Here is an 18561-nt window from a genome sequence, read left to right on the forward strand (position 1 = left end):
TTTGGAGTGAATTGACCTCTTTAAAGTGTTGCATCTTACAATCTATGTACATGGTATACGTAAAAGTGAAAGTGTGGGCGCTCAGTTGTGTCCATCTCTTTGTGACCACACAGATTGAAGCCCGCCAGGCTCCTTTGTCCATGGAATTCTCCAGCCAACAACACTGGACTGGGTTGCCATTCCCTTCTTTAGGGGATCTTCCTGATCCAGGGATCAAACCTAAGTTTCCTGCATTGCAGGCAGATTCTTTACCATCTGAGCCACCAGGGAAGCACATACTCCCTTTTCAATTGTCCTCAGTAAAGTTTTATAATTTTCTCTATATATGTGCGTGTGTTAGTTGCTCAGTCATGTCTGACTCTGCAACCCCATGAGCTGTAGCCCTCCAGGCTCTTCTGTCCATGGAATTCTCTAGGCAAGAATACTAGAGTTGGTTGCCATAGAGTTCTAATATTTTTTGTTAGAAGTAGATTTTGTTGTTGTTATTGTTGCATATATCATTTAAACACGGAAATTTCCTAGTGTCTAGTGTTAGGACTCTGCAGTTCCATTGCAGATGGCACAGGTTTGATCCCTGGTCAGGAACTAAGATCCCGAATGCTGCAAGGCATGGGCAAAAAAAGATTATTTGGAAAGTTAGAGGTATGTTGACTTAAAATTGTTCACAAACCTTAAATTTCTGAATTGCAGTTTATTCAGCGGGAATTTTTAGGACTTCAAGCCTGGGAGGCAGCACCTCAAGTAATTGTGAGAGAACCTCTCTGAGGAGTTGAGGCAGGGAGCTAGGACATACAGGAGTTTGTAACAAAGTGAAGATCGTCTGAACTTCAAACAATTACTGTTAATTAAAGAAAACCAAATATGTTAACTTAAGGTATATAGCAGTTTTCTGTGTACAAGAAGATGCAAAATCTGGGCTTGGAAATCATTCCTGTGATATGCACCTCAGCTATCTGGGCCAGTATCCTGTTTTCATGTCCCAAATTTCCTTAAGTCTCATGTGGGAGCAACTGCAGTCTGATGGCTCCTATATGGCAGGTTTTCTTTCCTTCCTGAGTTCCCTTAGGCCTCAGCAGCTCACCATAGGCTGTGGCTGCACAGGTGGTGGCTGCAATAGCTGATGACCTTTGTTTAGTGATATAGCATGAAATAGCCCATTTCTCAGGTGCACATGTTCATCTTTCTTTTGTATATTGTTTTTGTATCTGCAACATTCTTTCATTTCTTTTACTTGCTTTCTTGTATAGCATAGCACCTACAATTCAGTAATGTAAATCCTGGGCATTTTGGTCTGATCTCAAAGGGAAAGCTTTTAATATTTCGCCATTAAGTATGTTGTTTGCTGGGGGTTTATTTGAGATGCCTTTTATCTATGTTCTAGTTACCTTTTGCTGTTAGGACATAGACCCTACCTCTGGATGGAAAGTGAAAGTGAAAGTGGTTCAGCCGTGTTTGACTCTTCACGGCTCCATGGACTGTATAGTCCATGGAATTCTCCAGGCCAAAATACTGGAGTGGGTAGCCTTTCCCTTCTCCAGGGGATCTTCCCAACCCAGGGATCGAACCCAAGTCTCCCACATTGCAGGCAGTTTCTTCACCAGCTGAGCCACAAGGGAAGCCTACCTTTGGATGGAAGGGAGTATGAATGTCACATTTTTAAGAGCATGTGAGAATGGAGATACTGTTACAGTCATTATCTCTGATTATGGATTTGTCCATTTCTCTCAGTATTTGTTAGGTTATTTTGTTTTGTTTTCTGTATTATGATTAAGTGCGTAGGTTTTTTTTTTTTTTTTTTTTGTCCCACTACGCAGCATGTGGGAATCTTAGTTCCCTGACCAGGGATCGAACCCATGCCCCCTGCAGTGGAAGCACAGAGCTCTAACCAGTGGACTGCCAGGGAATTCCCATAGGTGCCTAAAATTTTAAGTTAGTTAAACCTTCCTGGTGCATTAAAGTGTTTAATTGTACAAGGTGGAACTCTTGTTTCAGTTCTTTCAGTGTTTCCCTGGAATCCAAAACAGGCATGCCTAACTTACCAAATTATAATGGTGAATGTGTTCTCCCTGTCAACAATACAAGGACTTTCACTCCATTTCTTTTTCCTCCCAACTTATATGCTCTTGCCACTAAGTGCTTTAACACTCTAAATCTCATAATACATTTTAATTTTCTTTTAAGAAAATGTCCATTTATATTTACTGCTTCCTTTGTTTTTCTTTCCTTTGTGGATCTCACACTTGCCGTTTTCCTCCTGACTCCAACTACCTTCTTTAGAATTTACTGATGGTCTGCTTAAATTCTCTTCAGTTTTGTCTGAAAAAGGGGAAAAAAATTCCTTTGTTTTTGAAATATATTCTTGTTTGAATTCGGCTTTGGCAGAGCTTCAGAGATGTAATTCTGCTATCTCTGGCTTCCATTGTTTCTCTCTGGGTTTCTGTTCCCCCTTTATTTTTGACCTAGGAGTTCCTCACTATCTTCCTAGCCCTTTCATGCCTTATGACGGTTTTAAATTATTTTACCTAGCATTTTTAATTGTTTTCAGCAGCAGTATTAGCACAAATAATTTTGCCCATGGTTACCAGAAACTGGAAGTCAGTACTGCCTTTATTTTGAATTCTACGTGGTAGTAGGGGCAACTGATTCTCTTCAATATCTAAGAACCTCTGAAACTGTAATATCACCAGCTGTATGGTTGAGTCCGGAGAAGGCAATGGCACCCCACTCCAGTACTCTTGCCTGGAAAATCACATGGATGGAGGAGCCTGATAGTCTGCAGTCCATGGGGTCGCTAAGAGTCAGACAAGACTGAGTGACTTCACTTTCACTTTTCACTTTCATGCATTGGAGAAGGACATGGGACCCCACTCCAGTGTTCTTGCCTGGAGAATCCCAGGGTTGGGGGAGCCTGGTGGGCTGCCGTCTATGGGGTTGCACAGAGTCGGACAGGACTGAAGCGACTTAGCAGCAGCAGCAGCATGATTGAGTCAGTTGTACACTGTTAACCAGAACATTGTTGACCAGAAAAAAACACACAACCTGAAAGTTGAGAATTATGTTTTATTTTGAAGACAAAATGAGGACTTAAGCCCAGGAGGCAGTCTCTCATCTGAGATAGCTCTGAGAGAGTGCTCCAAAGAGGTAAGGGAGGAGCCATCGTATGTAAAAATTTTTGCAACAAAGATCAGGCAGTTGGAACTTCAAAAGATTACTGTTAATTAAAACTGTATAGTCAAGGTTATGGTTTTTCCAGTTGTCATGTATGATGTGAGGGTTGGATGATAAAGAAGGCTGAATGCCAAAGAATAAATGCTTTCTAATTGTGGTTGTGTTAAGGAGTTCAAGTTTGCTTTACTTGCCACATAAATAAATAAAAAGTAGGCCAATAAATCCAAGAAATGAAGCATTGAGACAAGGAAGGGACTTTATTTGGGGAGCCAGCTGCCTAAGAAGACAGGCTAGGCCTCAAAATAACTGTCTCGTTGAGGCCTGAATACCAGGTTCTTTTATGGATCAGAGATGGTGGGGAGGTAAGGAAACAAAGTAAAAAGACCATTTAATTCTTGTAAATATCTCCTTGAGTGGCAAGCTTCAGGCAGGGGGATGTGTTAGTTTCACTTCCTTACACCCCTTCACAAATCAAATCCCTTATACAGTGGAAGTGACAAATTATACAGTGGAAGTGACAAATAGATTCAAGGGATTGCATCTGATAGACAAAGTGCCTGAAGAACTATGGACAGAGGTTCATGACATTGTACAGGAGGTGGTGATCAAGACCATCCCCAAGAAAAAGAAATGCAAAAAGGCAAAATGGTTGTCTGAGAAGGCCTTACAAATAGCTGAGAAAAGAGAAGTGAAAGGCAAAGGAGAAAAGGAAAGATATAACCATTTGAATGCAGAGTTCCAAAAAATAGCAAGCAGAGATAAGAAAGCCTGTAAAGAAATAGAGGAAAACAATAGAATGGGAAAGACTAGAGATCTCTTCCAGAAAATTAGAGATACCAAGTGAACATTTCATGCAAAGATGAGCATAGTAAAGGACTGAAATCATATGGACCAAACAGAAGCAGAAGATATTAAGAAGAGGTGGCAACAGTACACAGAAGAACTATACAAAAAAGATCTTCATGACCCAAAGAACCACGATGGTGTGATCACTCATCTAGAGACAGACATCCTCGAATGCAAAGTCAAGTGGGCCTTACAAAGCATCACTACAAACAAAGATAATGGAGGTGATGGAATTTCAGTTGAGCTATTTCAAATCCTAAAAGTTGATGCTGTGAAAGTGCTGCATGCAATATGCCAGCAAATTTGGAAAACTCAGCAGTGGCCACAGGACTGGAAAAGGTCAGTTTTCATTCCAGTCCCAAAGAAAGGCAATGCCAAAGAATGCTCAAACTATCGTATAATTGCACTCATCTCACATGCTAGTAAAGTAATGCTCAAAATTCTCCAAGCCAGACTTCATCAGTATGTGAACTGTGAACTTCCAGATGTTCAAGCTGGATTTAGAAAAGGCAGAGGAACCAGAGATCAAATTGCCAGCATCCGTTGGATCATCGAGAAAGCAAGAGAGTTCTGGAGAAGCATCTATCTCTGCTTTATTGATTATGCCAAAGCCTTTGACTGTGTGGATCAAAACAAACTGTGGAAAATTCTTAAAGAGATGGAAATAGCAGACCATCTTACCTGCCTCCTGAGAAATCTGTATACAGGTCAGGAAGCAACAGTTAGAACTGGACATGGTTAGACTGGTTCCATATCCAGAAGGGAGTACATCAAGGCTGTATATTGTCACCCTGCTTATTTAACTTATATGCAGAGTACATCATGTGAAATGCAGGGCTGGATGAAGCACAAGCTGGAATCAAGATTGCTGGGAGAAATATCAACAATCTAAGATATGCAGATGCTACCACTCTAATGGCAGAAAGTGAAGAGAAACTAAAGAGCCTCTTGATGAAAATGAAAGGAGAGTAAAAAAGTTGGCTTGAAACTCAACGTTCAAAAAATTAATGTAAGAGCATCCAGTCCCATCACTTCATGGCAAATAGATGGGGAAATAGTGACAGACTTAATTTTGGCGGGGCTCCAAAAATCACTGCAGATGGTGACTGCAAGCATGAAATTAAAAGATGCTTGCTTCTTGGGAGAACAGGCTACATTGTTTAACCTTGGTAGATATTTATTTATTCTAGGCCTTTAAGACAAAGTAATGTGGCCAGCATACACAGCTTTTTGAAAACGTCACTAACTATTTGACACGTCAGTGAGATATGAACCTTTGTCTTCATCCAGAAAAGTGCTTATATGCCTAGATAGCAGAAGTTTGCACACTTTTTCAATGGCTTTCTGAACCTCATCCATGATCTATATTTATAGAGTTTATAAACTATAAGCACCCATCCTCAACTCACCAACCTAGCTAGAGGTCTCTGCCCAAGAGAGGTGCTTGTTCAGAGCTTTGTTTTAGGGAAACGGTCTACTAATATGGGCAAGGCCAAAATTTCTGTTTCTATCCACCTTCCCCACCACCACCAGGATTGGGGATATCACTGCATACCTATTTTTTGATCACATGGAGAAACTTGTATGTGTTCTGGATTCTGGAAAATTCAGTCATTGCAAGGAAAGGAACTCTGAATGATTTGCTTTTTAATGGGGATTGAGTGTCACCATCTTTATTGATAAAGGAAAATGTTATTGGAGTTCTAACCAAATATTCTTTTTTTTTTTTTTTTTTTTAATTGAAGCTGTTTCCTCTGCCTCTCCTCTACGTTGGAAACCACATAAGTGGATTAGCAAGCACAAGTAAATTAAGGTAGAGTGCAGAATAATGGTTGATTGTCAGTTCTTCACTAGTTTCCTTTTAGTGTCACAGAGATAAACTTTGATTTTTCAAGATATTGCTTGGGCGATATGGAAGATAATAATATTTCATAATTTAAGGAAATAAGGTAGTTTTGAGTTTGATAATGCTTTAGAAATGTTAAAAAGCTGATATAGTTTTCTTTATGTCCAAGTCTGAAGATAGAATGTGAGATCTGTAGAAATCAAGATAGAGAGCATATGATTTTCCGGGAAGATTCATTTATACGAATGTGGTTCTGTGTAACTTTTGATTCCATCACAGTTTTATAAAAGCAGGAACACTCTCAGTTTTTGTGTAGTTCAAGTTTGGTATGAGGAAAAATTAATGACAGATATTATTTTCAAGTATGTGATACACATTTCTGAAGTTTGCATCTGCATTTATTTTATGGTCCTTTGACTATAAAATAGAGACTTTGTTAATAGTCCCTATAAAAATGAAAATGGAAGTGTACAATGAACAAGTCATCCTATAAATTGGAAAATGTGGTGTGAAATATGTAGCCTAATGAATACACATTCAGGTCACGAACCTTATGAAAAAGATGTGAATAATGAGAAAATCAAGTTTATGTAAAGGGTGACAGAAGTGGAATAAAGTCTGTTAGTACAGGAAGAGTAGAAAAGAGGCAGGTAGGAAGTAAACCAGAAGGAGAAAGTACATAGAATCTATTGCCTTTCACTCTTGTTTGGAAAGGGCAGATTGTGGCGGTTGTGAAAAACAAAGTGTGCAATCCTGTTTCTGATTATACCTTTTAGTTGTTTCTTTCTGGGATTACATCAACCAATTTTCCTTAATTTCCAAATTTGTATTAAATCTTCCTGTGGCAAGTGCTATTGCTGTATTGCCATGTAACCCCTTGGCCTGTCTCTGAGCCCACTTGCAGCATGGGAGTGCCTTCAGTTACCCTGATAGCTGCCCAGCTCATGCACTGGGGGTCTGGGTAGATGAGGGCTTCTTTTTTTTTTTTTTTTTTTTAGTGATCTAGGAACATCTTTATTAGAGGTGTTCTTCAACACTTTTCTGCATGCTTAGCAGAAGAGGAAGATGAAGGCTTTCAGCAAGTAAGACTGAGGAGGAAGGAAGGAAATTGCTTATACATGGTGTCATCTGGTATGTTTCTGTCTCCCCTGTTTTCAGTAAACTGGAAGTTGGCTCTAGAGGCTTAATCAAATTCAGATTCAGTTTTTCAGGCAAGATCAGTTTATTAGTGATGTTGGGTTCTTTCTTCTGCATCACCTCATAGGGCACATAATGTTTTATCCCACTTCTAATGATATTTAATTGATCAAAAATTCTATCTTTAATGATTTTAAGGGGTCAGTCTGGTCCCTTCATTAGAATGTTCCCCATCAATTTTTTACCTAATGAGGTTAGCACACATTGATGATCATTGTGTAGATCTATTATTTCATTACAAATTGAAAAATGATGATTTTCTAAACTATATCTCCCCTTCTGCAGTTATTATCTAAACTTCCTCAGTTCAGTTCAGTTCAGTCGCTCAGTCATGTCTGACTCTTTGCGACCCCATGTATCGCAGCATGCCGGGCCTCTCTGTCCATCACCAACTCCCGGAGTTCACTCAGACTCATGTCCATCGAGTCAGTGATACCATCCAGCCATCTCATCCTCTGTCGTCCCCTTCTCCTCCTGAATACAAATTTCCATTCACCATTTCATACAGGAAAGGCAGGATAAAAGCTTTATTTTTAAGCAGCCAGAGTAATAAATCAGTGTGTGTCACCTTCAGTAGTGAACTGCTGTTTTTTGCTTGTTTCATTTTTTACCAGCATTATTAACTCGTGAATTGTTATTTACAAGTCCCATATGAGATACGCACTTTGCAAATATTTTCTCTCAGTCTATAGCTTGCCTTTTCATTCTCTTAACACTGTTTCTCAGAGCAGGAGTTTACATTTTAATGACGTTCCACTATCATTTTTTTTCTTTCATGGATTATGCCTTTGATATTTTATCTAAAAACTCATTACCAAACCAGGGTCCCCTAGATTTTCTCCTACATTATCTTCCAGAGGTTTTATGTTTTACATTTAGGTGTATGGTCCATTTTGAAGTTAAGTTTTGTGATAGGTATAAAGCCTGTCTCTAGATTCAGTTTTTTTTTAACATGTAGATGTCCGGTTGTTTGAAAACCATTTCTTGAAAGGCTGGCCTTTCTCCCTTGAACTGTATTTACTGCTTTGTCAGAGATCAGTTGACTCTGTTTGTTGTGGGTTTATTTCTGGGCTGTCTATTCTGTTCCATTGAGCTATTTGTTTCATTTACCTAATGTTTTAGTTCATTATAGGCATCTTTTGATGCTTAAATTGTATCATCTCAGGTCAGTGGGAGCTCTTAGAGTTGACTCCTATGTTCTAGGACTCCAGTAGTCTTTGATTACTTCCTTGCTTCCTGGCACATGATGTCCAGGTTCATCAGACTTTTTCTGCCATTTCTCCAAGGGTCCCCTACTTATTTTTGTTATAAGACTGAGGCCATAGTATGGGTGCTGGATATATTTGGAAGGAAGGGCTAACACAGTGTCCTGATTAATAACATACAGTGTATGAGAAAAAGAAAGACCAAGATGCCTTCATGGTTTTGGGCCTGATTAAGTGCCATCAACTGGGTCCATACCTGGGAGTGGGATTGCTGAGTCATATGTGTTTAACATTTTGAGGAACTGCCAAACTATTTTCCAAAGTGGCTGTACCATTTTACTTTCCCACCAGCAATGTATGAGGGTTACAATTTCTCTACATTCTTGCCAAATTTGTTATTGTCTGTCTTTTTGATTATAGCTGTTGCAGTGGCTGTGAAGTGGTATCTCACTGTGGTTTTGATTTGCGTTTCCCTGATGACTAATGATGCTGACTACCTTTTCATGTGCTTATCAGCCATTTATATGGCTTCTTTGGAGGAATGTCTATTCAAGTCCTTTGCCTATTTTTAATAGGGTTATTTATCTTTTTATTATTGAGTTTTGTCTTTATATATATATTCTAGATACAGGTGCTTTATTATGTACATGATTGCAAAATTTTCTCGTATTCTGTGGATTGTCTTTTTACTCTCTTGATGGTGTGCTTCGAAGCACAAAAGTTTTAAGGTTTTAAAAATTTAGTTAATAATTAAAGTTAAACATACCTAATCTAAACATTTTAACCATTTTTAAGTGGACAGTTTATTACATATATCCACAGTCTTGAGCAACCATCACCACTACCTATTTCCAGGAAGTTTTCATCATCCCCAACAGAAATTCTGTATCATTAAACAATAATGCCCCATTCCCCCTCCCCCCCCCCCAGCCCTGGTAATCTGTTTTACTTACTGTCTCTATGAATTTGCCTGTTCTAGATATTTCATACAAATGGAATCATACAATATTTTCATTTTATTATGTCCAGTTTATTTCAGTTAGTGTGATGTTTTTAAGTTTCATCCATGTTGTAGCATGTATCAAAATTTCATTCCTTAGTAAGATGGTATAAGATTCTACTGTTTGGATCTATCACATGTTCTTTATCTATTTATAAACATTTACATTTTGGTAAAGTCTGATATATCTATTTTTTGTTATTGTTGCTGTGCTTTTGGTATTGTGTCTAAGAAAAACTTTGCCTGATCCAGGGTCATAAAGATATAATCCTATTCTTTCATTTAAGAGTTTTATGTGGCTCCTGCTGCTAAGTCACTTGAGTCGTGTCTGACTCTGTGCAACCCCATAGAGGGCAGCCCACCAGGCTCCCCTGTCCCTGGGATTCTCCAGGCAAGAACACTGGCGTGGGTTGCCATTTCCTTCTCCAATGCATGAAAGTGAAAAGTGGAAGTGAAGTCGCTCAGATGTGTCCGACCCTCAGCGACCCCATGGACTGCAGCCTACCAGGCTCCTCTGTCCATGGGATTTTCCAGGCAAGAGTACTGGAGTGGGGTGCCATTGCCTTAGTTTTCCTATATTTAGGTCTTTGATATATTTTGAGATAATTTTTTACATGTAAAGTGAGGTAGGGGTCCAAAATCATTCTTTTGCATATGAATGTTGAGTTGTTTCAGTGCTATTTATTGAAAGACTGTTATTTCCCCATTGTATGGTCTTGGTACCCTGGTTAAAAATTAATTTAACATTTCTAATTAATTAGAAAGATTTCTTTCTTGATTCTCAATCTTAATGCTTTGATTAAATGTTTAACTTTAAACCAGTACCAGATAATACTGAAAATTGTAGCTTTGTAGTAAGTTTTGAAATTGGGCTCACCAACTTTGTTCTTCTTTTTCAAGATTGTTTTGGTTTGTTGGTTTTCTTGTATTTCCACACTGATTTTAGAATTAGTCTGTCCATTGCTGGATGAAAAGGTGGTTGAAATTTTGATAGGGGTTGTGCTGAATCTATAGATTTATTTGAGAAGTATTTCCATTTTAACAACATTAAGTCTCTGTTCCATAGCATGGAGTGTCTTTCCATTTAATCTTCTTTCATCCTTTAACAATATTTGGTAGTTTGTAGTTTATTCCAGTTCTTACACTGCTTTTGTTAAGTTACTCCTAAGAATTTTTTTCTTTTTAATGCTATCATAAATGGAGTTGTTCATTTCCTTTTTGGATTGCTCATTTCCTTTTTGGGTTGCTCATTGCTAGTATATAGAAGTGCAATTGATTTTTGTATATTCTGTTTCATGCATACTTATTTCATTTGTTCTAATAATTTTATGGTGGATTTCTTAGGAGTTTCTAGATATATATATATATATCATCTGAAAATAGAGACAACTTTCTTTTCTTTTTTCCAAACTATATGCTTTTTTTTTTTTTTCGGACTAATTGCCCTATCTAGAAATTCAAGTGCAATATGAAATAGATATAGTGGTGAGAGCAAACATCCTAGTCTTATTCCTGATCTTAGGGGAAGAACATTCAGCTTTTTACTATTAAGTATCCATATCTGCTTTTATTTTTTTTTAAATTATTTTTTCTTTTTGGCCACAATGTACAGCTTATGGGATATTAGTTCCCTAACTAGGGCTCGAACCCATGTCTTTGGCACTGAGAGTGCAGAGTCCAAACCACTGGACGATGAGGGATTTCCCTTGCTGCTTTTAAAAGGCATCATCTAAAAGTATTTTTTTGAATTTAATTGAAAATAATGACTTTTAAAAAATCTTGCTTTGAAAAAGGCCATTCAAACCAGTCTCATAAGACATCTTTAAGTGTGGATATAAAGTTCCTGAAAATTCTTTCTGCACTGCTCTCTGGTTGTTGTGGGAAACCCCTCTGAAGGTCTGGTCAGGAGGAGCTGCCCCCTCTCCCTTAAGGTTCTGACTTTCCTTCTTTAGGTCACATCTTCTGAGAGTCACACTGGAAACAGATGGAGGTGGGTTTTTCCAGCCCTGGCAGTCTGTGGCTGTGCATTGAGCTGTGTCCTGGAATCTCTGGGTTTTGAGTGAAAGGCTCATAAGTATTTTTAAAAGGCAGTGAATGTGGCCTTCTACATAAAGTTTTTTGGGAACATTACCCATAACTTTATCCTATTTTAAATATTCACTTTCAGTCTCTTTCTGTACATAGAATGTATCTTATTACAGTTGTAGACTCTACATAGTTTTGTTACCTCCTTGATTTATTTAACGTTTGTTTTCTAAGAGTGGTGAAGTTTTATATTATAGGATTAGTGCATAATGTTCCCTCAAGTGGATTTAACCCGAATTTGTTTGATCATTGCCTTGTCTGATATTTAGATTGTTTCTGATATTTTCCCCAAAGACACTACTGCAGTGAACACCTTTGTGCACATGAATTTTTTCTTTTCTCTGGGTTATTATCTTAGGGTAAGTTTCCTAACAAGAAGTGATTAGATCTGAGGTTAGGACTGTCCATACTTAGTCCTAACTTGTTTTGTCAAAGGGTGTATAGGTTCACATTGCATATAATCTTTTAACACAATCTTTGTAGTTTCAACACTTTGTAGTAGTCAGATAGTATGAAATTTTGAATTGCTAATAAGTAAAAGTGGCATAAAATTATTAAATTTCCATTTCTTTTTATTATTTTATATGACTTAGTAATATACGTGATAATTACAGTTAACTCTTTATATTTAATTTAGAAAATTAATGGGCTTAATTGAAAATGTAAAACATTAAAAAAGTACTTGGTGTCTGATGTTATTATACTTGATTCTTTTCTGACAGCTTGCCGATGTTCACTGTGCTCAGGAAATTTACCATTCCACTTACTTTACTCCTGGAAACCATCATACTCGGGTGATTTTTTTTTTTTTTCCTCTCTTCCTTTGGTGTCCTCTCCCCACATGCCCACATTATTTTTACCTAGCAAATTCTCAACATCTAGTCATCTTTACAAATAGTTGGTTTGAAGTGCTTGTTGAAATAACTTAAGGGCCAATGGTTTATTCATTTAAAAGCAGACTCCTATTTCCATGATTTCTTAACATGTTATGAGTGTTTTTTTTTAAGTTATAATTTTATAATTAGACAAATAATATGCACGTGTAGTAGAAAATTCTAAAAAAAACCAACCCCTGCAAAACAGATGTAAATCTGTTTTCTGAGCTGAATGGAATATACACTGATTCTGGAATGGCAAGGAAAAGTTGTCCACATGTATAGGATGTGTGCTATACTATAGTAGGTGTGCAGGAGATCGGGGAAATTCATTCTGATGCAGTAATTATGATGTAACTTCAGAATAAATTAATTCTTATAATGTTGGTTTAAAATTTTCATGTAAAGATATTCAGGTTGACTCTAAAATGGTGGTTCTTGGTTTTGCTGTGGAGATTACTAAACAATGAAATTAGGATGATGGTCCAGTGTTCTAAGCTTTACTATTGAATTTTATCTTAATCTTTGGATGCTTGATAAAAGTATAAACCAACTAGACCTACCAGCAGGAGCTCTTCTGCTTTTTTTTTTTTAATTGAAAGATAATTGCTTTACAGAATTTTGCTGTTTTCTGTCAAACCTCAACATGAATCAGCCATAGATATATACATATATCCCCTCCGTTTTGAACCTCCCTCCCATCTCCTGCCCCATCCCACCCCTCTAGGTTGATACAGAGCCCCTGTTTGAGTTTCCTGAGCCATACAGCAAATTCCTGTTGGCTATCTGTTTTACATATAGTAATGTAAGTCTCCATGTTACTCTTTCCATACATCTCACCCTCTCCTCCCCTCTCCCCGTGTCCATAAATCTGTTCTCTATGTCTGTTTCTCCACTGCTGCCCTGTAAATAAATTCTTCAGTACCATTTTTCTAGATTCTGTATATATGCATTAGAATACAATATTTATCTTTCTCTTTCTGACTTACTTCACCTTTTATGCATTTTGTCCCAGCATCTCTCTAGTGAGAACAGAGAAATACATTTGTAATTAGATTAAGACAAATACTTAAGAAATAGAGTAAATTTGGTTTGATTTACTAATCCATTTAATGTGCTTTTAGTGCTCTTTTTACATAAAGCATTGTCCATTAGATTTTATGATAGCTATAAAACTGTTAACAATGTCTATTCTCAGTTTATTTAAAAGTATAATTTGTATTTTTCCTCTCCTCCTCCTTTTCTTTATCTATCTACCTATCTATCCTCCACTATTTATTTATTACAGGAAACAATATTCCTTGAACATCATTGTCAGTGTCTTTGCCATCATTCTTGGTGCTTTCATAGCAGCTGGGTAAGACTTTGGACTATTTCTGCTCAATAACTCCTTTGTGTCTTTGACAACAGGCCTGGCCCTGTCCTCATTTTTCATTTTCCATCTGGTTGCAGTTGAATTGAACAGCTAAGAGACAAATCTGTTGATGTTAGTGGAACCTCCATATATTACTGTGAAAGTCAAACTGAGTTCCAAGTTGTCCAGATCATTTCCGAGAAATATGTATAGCGAGCATTACAAGATATTAATACAGCTTTTCTTCATAAAAGAAATGAACTGTGTACTTTTAATACTGAATGTTTGTCTTCAATATAAAAATTTTACCAAGAGTTTTGAGATGTTCTTAGGCTAAGAATATAACAGATTTGTAAAGCCCTTATATGCTGATTTGTTTTATCCTCTAGTAATGACTTAGCGGTCAATATTTCCAAGGGTGGAATACTCTCATTAAATGTATTTGTATGTTTGGGACATGAGCCAATACCAGTGTATGACTGCTATCTTATTCATTAATAAGTCTGACCCGGAATAAGGACTTCAAGTTTGCATCTGAAAGCAGGCACTCAGACTCCCTTTATAGCACAGTGTTTAAAGTATGTGTGTAGTTATTTTTCTTGGGTTGGAAACTTAACCCTCCTGTCTGTTAGCTCTTTCTTTGCCTCTCTGTGCCTGTTTCCTCATTTATGATACATTTAGCTATTTGTATCTGAGGCTTTTGCATCTGTGGATTTAACCAGGTATGGATCAAAAATATATTTTTTTAATTCTAGAAAATCCCCAAAAGCAAAACTTGAATTTGCTGTGCACTGGCAACTATTTACATGGTATTTACATTGTATTAAGTATTATAAGTAATCTAGAGATGATTTAAAGTATATGGGAGGGAGTACATAGATCAGGGCTTCCCTCGTGGCTCAAATTGTAAAAGAATTCACCTGCAATGCAGGGGACCCAGGTTTGATCCCTGGGTCAGAAAGATCCCCTGGAGAAAGGAATGGCTACCCACTCTAGTATTCTTGCCTGGAGAATTCCATGGACAGAGGAGCCTGGTGGGCTACAGTCCATGGAGTCACAGAGTCAGACACGACGAGAGACTAACACCAACAACAACATAGGTCGCATACAAACTTTGCACATCGATTTATATAAGGGGCCTGAGTATGCACAGATTTGGGTTCTGCATGTGGAGGGGTTAGAGGTGTGGGGTCCTGGAACCAATCCCCTGTGGATATGGAGGTACAACAGTAATCGAAGAGAAAAACCTACATGAAGTGAAGGGAAGAAAGAAAAGGTTGGAGGAATTTCAGTTAAACTAGTTTCATTAACTCATTTAGAAACAAGAGTTCTGGATCATCAATTGCAAATTAGTGGTGTGGGCTACAGAGCCAGGATGTCTGGAACCTTATTCTAGTCTCCTCACTTGAGGTGAAGTGAAGTCACTCAGTCGTGTCCGACTCTTTGCGACTCCATGGACTGTAGCCTACCAGGCTCCTCTGTCCATGGAATTATCCAGGCAAGAATACTGGAGGGGGTTGCCATTTCCTTCTCCAGAGGATCTTCCCAACCCAGGGATTGAACCCAGGTCTCCCGCATCGTAGACAGATGCTTTACCGTCTGAGCCACCAGGGAAGTCCCAGTCTCCTCACTTACCAGCTGTATAACTGAGAACAAGCGACTCAACCTCCCTGTGTCTCAGTTATTTTGACTGTTAAGTGAAGATTAGAATAGCATCCCCCTAATACAGTCACTTGTGAGAATTAAATGTAATAGTGAGCCAGGATTCACTCTAATTTATGGCTGAGTCCAACAGAAACATGTTGCAGCATTTACTGTATGCCAAGCATCATTCTATGTGCTAAAGAATCTAGCAGTTAATAAAACAGATAAGAATTCTTACCTTCATGGAGTTTCCATTCTAGTAGACGGTGACAGATATTAGCAATAATAATGATGTTTATTATTGCTATATTGCAAATAGGGGAAAAAGTGGAAACAGTGACATATTTTCTTTTCTTGGGCTCCAAAACCACTGTGGATGGTTACTGCAGCGATGAAATTAAAAGATGCTTGCTCCTTGGAAGAAAAGCTATGACAAACCTAATAGCGTATTAAAAAGCAGAGACATCACTTTGCCAACAAAGGTCCATATAGTCAAAGCTGATTTTTCCAATAGTCATGTACCAGTGTGAGAGTTGGACCATAAAGAAAGCTGAGCACCAAAATATTGATGCTTTCAAACTGTGGTGCTGGGGAACACTCTTAAAAGTCCCTTAGACTGCATGGACATCAAACCAGTCAATCCTAAAGGAAATCAACCCTGGATATTCATTGGAAAGACTAACGCTGAAGCTGAAGCTCCAATACTTTGGCCACATGATGCAAAGAGATGACTCACTGGAAAATACCCTGATGCTAGGAAAAATTGAAGGCAAAAGGAGAAAGGGATGGCAGAGGATGAGATAGTTAGATAGCATCACCAACTCAATGGACATGAATTTGAACAAATGCTGGGAGACAGTGAAGAACAAGGAAGCCTTGTGTGCTGCGGTCCATGCAGTTGCAGAGAGTGAGACATGACTTAGAAACTGAACAACAAATTATTGTTATAAATGTGTTTAGTCCTTTACCTAGGCCGGGGTTTACTGTTTGAATTTTTATCTATAATTTCCTCTTCTCCAATTCTAGCTATGTCTGAGCTGGCCTGTTTGGTTTCATTGCTGGTCAAGACATTAAGCAGCCACACTTAGAGCCTAAGTTTTGGTTATGAAGACTTTTGTTCAAACAGAATAAGATACATAAAGTAGCTAAAAATGGGATTTGTTCTATTGAAAGTGCCTTCCTCCTCCAGGGCTCTGAGGTCTCCACTGGGCCTCCTCTCTTTTCTAGGTTTCTTGGAGCTCAGTTTGAAAACCACTGACTTAGAATCATTGAAGACTTTTGCAAAAATTAGTTTATAAAAATGTAAGTCTTTGATGAAGAATCGCAGTTCAGGTACTGTGTGTGTGAAGGCACATTTCCAGAAGCGGTTAGTAGGAATTCAGCTCATATTTAACATATGTGATAACTCTAAAGAGCTGAAAGGGTAAATAGTGTTTCCTGAAACATCTGACTTCTACCCAAGAGCCAGCTTGGAGTAGTAATTCTCGACTTTTTCTTTCCTCAGCACCCACAGAATGGATAACCTTCTTATGGGTAATGAGTGCAGTCTTAGCTGCAGACCAGCTGTAACCTCACCTTTCTTTGCTGTCACTCAAATTAATTCATCAAATGCACGTATAGATGAGCCAGTTTGGGCTGCTGTAACAAATAGACCCCACATCTTGGTTGTTTAACATACCAAATATATTTTCCCCCTATTCCACATACATACCAACATCAGTTAATGCTGTGGGGGTGCTCTGCCCATTAATAGCTACTCAGGGACCCAGGCTGATGGAACCTCTGCCTCAAAGGGGGTTTTCTTTCTCATCAAGAAAGGAAGAAGATGTGTGGGGAATTGTACATTCACTCTCCAAAGTTTTCCCCAGAAGTGACATGTGTTACCAAAGCATGGCCAATAACAGTTAAAATAGAATATCTGTGAACACCCCTAAATGACAATCCCAAGGGTTAACCATGACTCTGCCCTCATCTATAACACAAGTAAATTCTTCTCAAACTTCTGTGCTTTCACAACTGGCCTAAACAGATGATGTTGGGAATTCTTGGTCCCCCTCAAGTAGGAGATGTGAAAACTCCAAGAATTCCCCTAAGGCTCTCTGAGGAAGTAAGTAAAATACTTCCTTTCCATTCCTCTGGAATCTTCAGGTTTTTGCCTGTTCAACTCTTTGCCATCCTAAGGATGGCAGATTCTTTTTTTTTTTTTAAATTGGTTATACAAAATCCTTATTTTATCTACACTGTTTTGCATTTTCCAGATAATTCAGTTTAGACTCTCAGGAGCTTCCATAGAATCTTGTTACATATGCCAGTCCTCTGTAATAAGCCCATCTTCTGTGCAGGTTCTTCTTTACACTGAGCTGAATGGGGTAGGCACGATTTGGAAAACTCTCCTTTGAGAGATTCTATTTTTGTGATGGAACCACAGAATTCTGATTTACAATGATTTAAAATTATAATGTCACAAATATATTTGTAGGTAAGTAATACCAATGGAAGCTTCCGGCAAAGTCTGGTTTAATCTGCATTCCAATCTTGATGCGCTTTTTGCATATTTCCCTCTTTTTGGTTGGAAATAATCTTATTTTGATACTGAAGGGGACAAGGATATGCCACCCCAAAATGTGCCACTTTGACATAAATGTTATTTTGAGTTGAAGGCAATTGAGAATCAACAAGTGTGGGAAGAGTTCTCTGCCTTCCCCTTTTCTGCATAAAAGTAGACCATAAATTTCCCTTTGTGAAGGTGTCCCTGGTCCTTAGTCATAATAGGAAAGCAGTTCTTATCACCAGACACAGAGAGTCAGCATCAAGATGAGTCAGCATAAGCAAACCTTATTAAAATAACCCTTATCTTCCATAAGTTTCCTCTATATATTTCCCAGTGCCTTTTCCACAATTTATTTATTCCTTGAAGCCCCCACCCTCTGCTATGTTTATGTGGTATATAAGCTCCATTGTCTAACCTCCTCCTTGAGTTTCATTTCTTTTCTGTGAACTCCTGTGCATGTAAAATATTTAATGTGATTTGTATTTTTTTCTCCTGTTACTCTATTATCAGCTAAATTTGCAGGCCCCCCAGATGCTGACCCAAAGATGATAGAAGAAACCTCCTTGACAATATATAATTCATAAGTATATTATTCATACTTACGAATTATGACATGGGTGTGGTACTGTTTGCAAGGTCAAGTGCAGGTGATGAGTCATATCTGGGCTTAGCTGTTGGTTCCTCTCCTCCCTTTGCCATATTCCCCTCAAATATGTTTATACTAGTGTTGTTTATTTAAAATGGAAATGGAAGAGAAGGCTTCAAAGAATGGGGAGAAAGAGGCCTTAGA

At 38.1% G+C, this 18561-nt stretch overlaps 1 protein-coding gene across 12 annotated transcripts in view; it reads left to right on the forward strand.

Moving 5' to 3' along the window:
* The window catches only part of SLC35D2 (solute carrier family 35 member D2), a 58666-nt gene that overhangs the window by 16584 nt on the left and 23521 nt on the right, over nucleotides 1-18561 (forward strand). For 7 of the 12 annotated variants that reach the window (XR_009599524.1, XM_060410845.1, XM_060410846.1 and 4 more), the window contains exons 4-7: nucleotides 5760-5827; nucleotides 12070-12141; nucleotides 12950-13027; nucleotides 13511-13579. Coding sequence is in view for 11 of the 12 variants with exons in the window: in XM_060410845.1 (XP_060266828.1) it covers nucleotides 5760-5827; nucleotides 12070-12141; nucleotides 12950-13027; nucleotides 13511-13579 (287 nt within the window). In the remaining variant the exon portion in view is untranslated. The remainder of the gene's footprint in view (nucleotides 1-5759; nucleotides 5828-12069; nucleotides 12142-12949; nucleotides 13028-13510; nucleotides 13580-18561) is intronic. The other 5 variants (XM_042243039.1, XM_015093034.3, XM_042243043.1 and 2 more) reach the window with 3 other exon arrangements.

This window comes from Ovis aries, chromosome 2 (assembly GCF_016772045.2).
Source record: "Ovis aries strain OAR_USU_Benz2616 breed Rambouillet chromosome 2, ARS-UI_Ramb_v3.0, whole genome shotgun sequence".
NCBI lineage: Eukaryota > Metazoa > Chordata > Mammalia > Artiodactyla > Bovidae > Ovis > Ovis aries.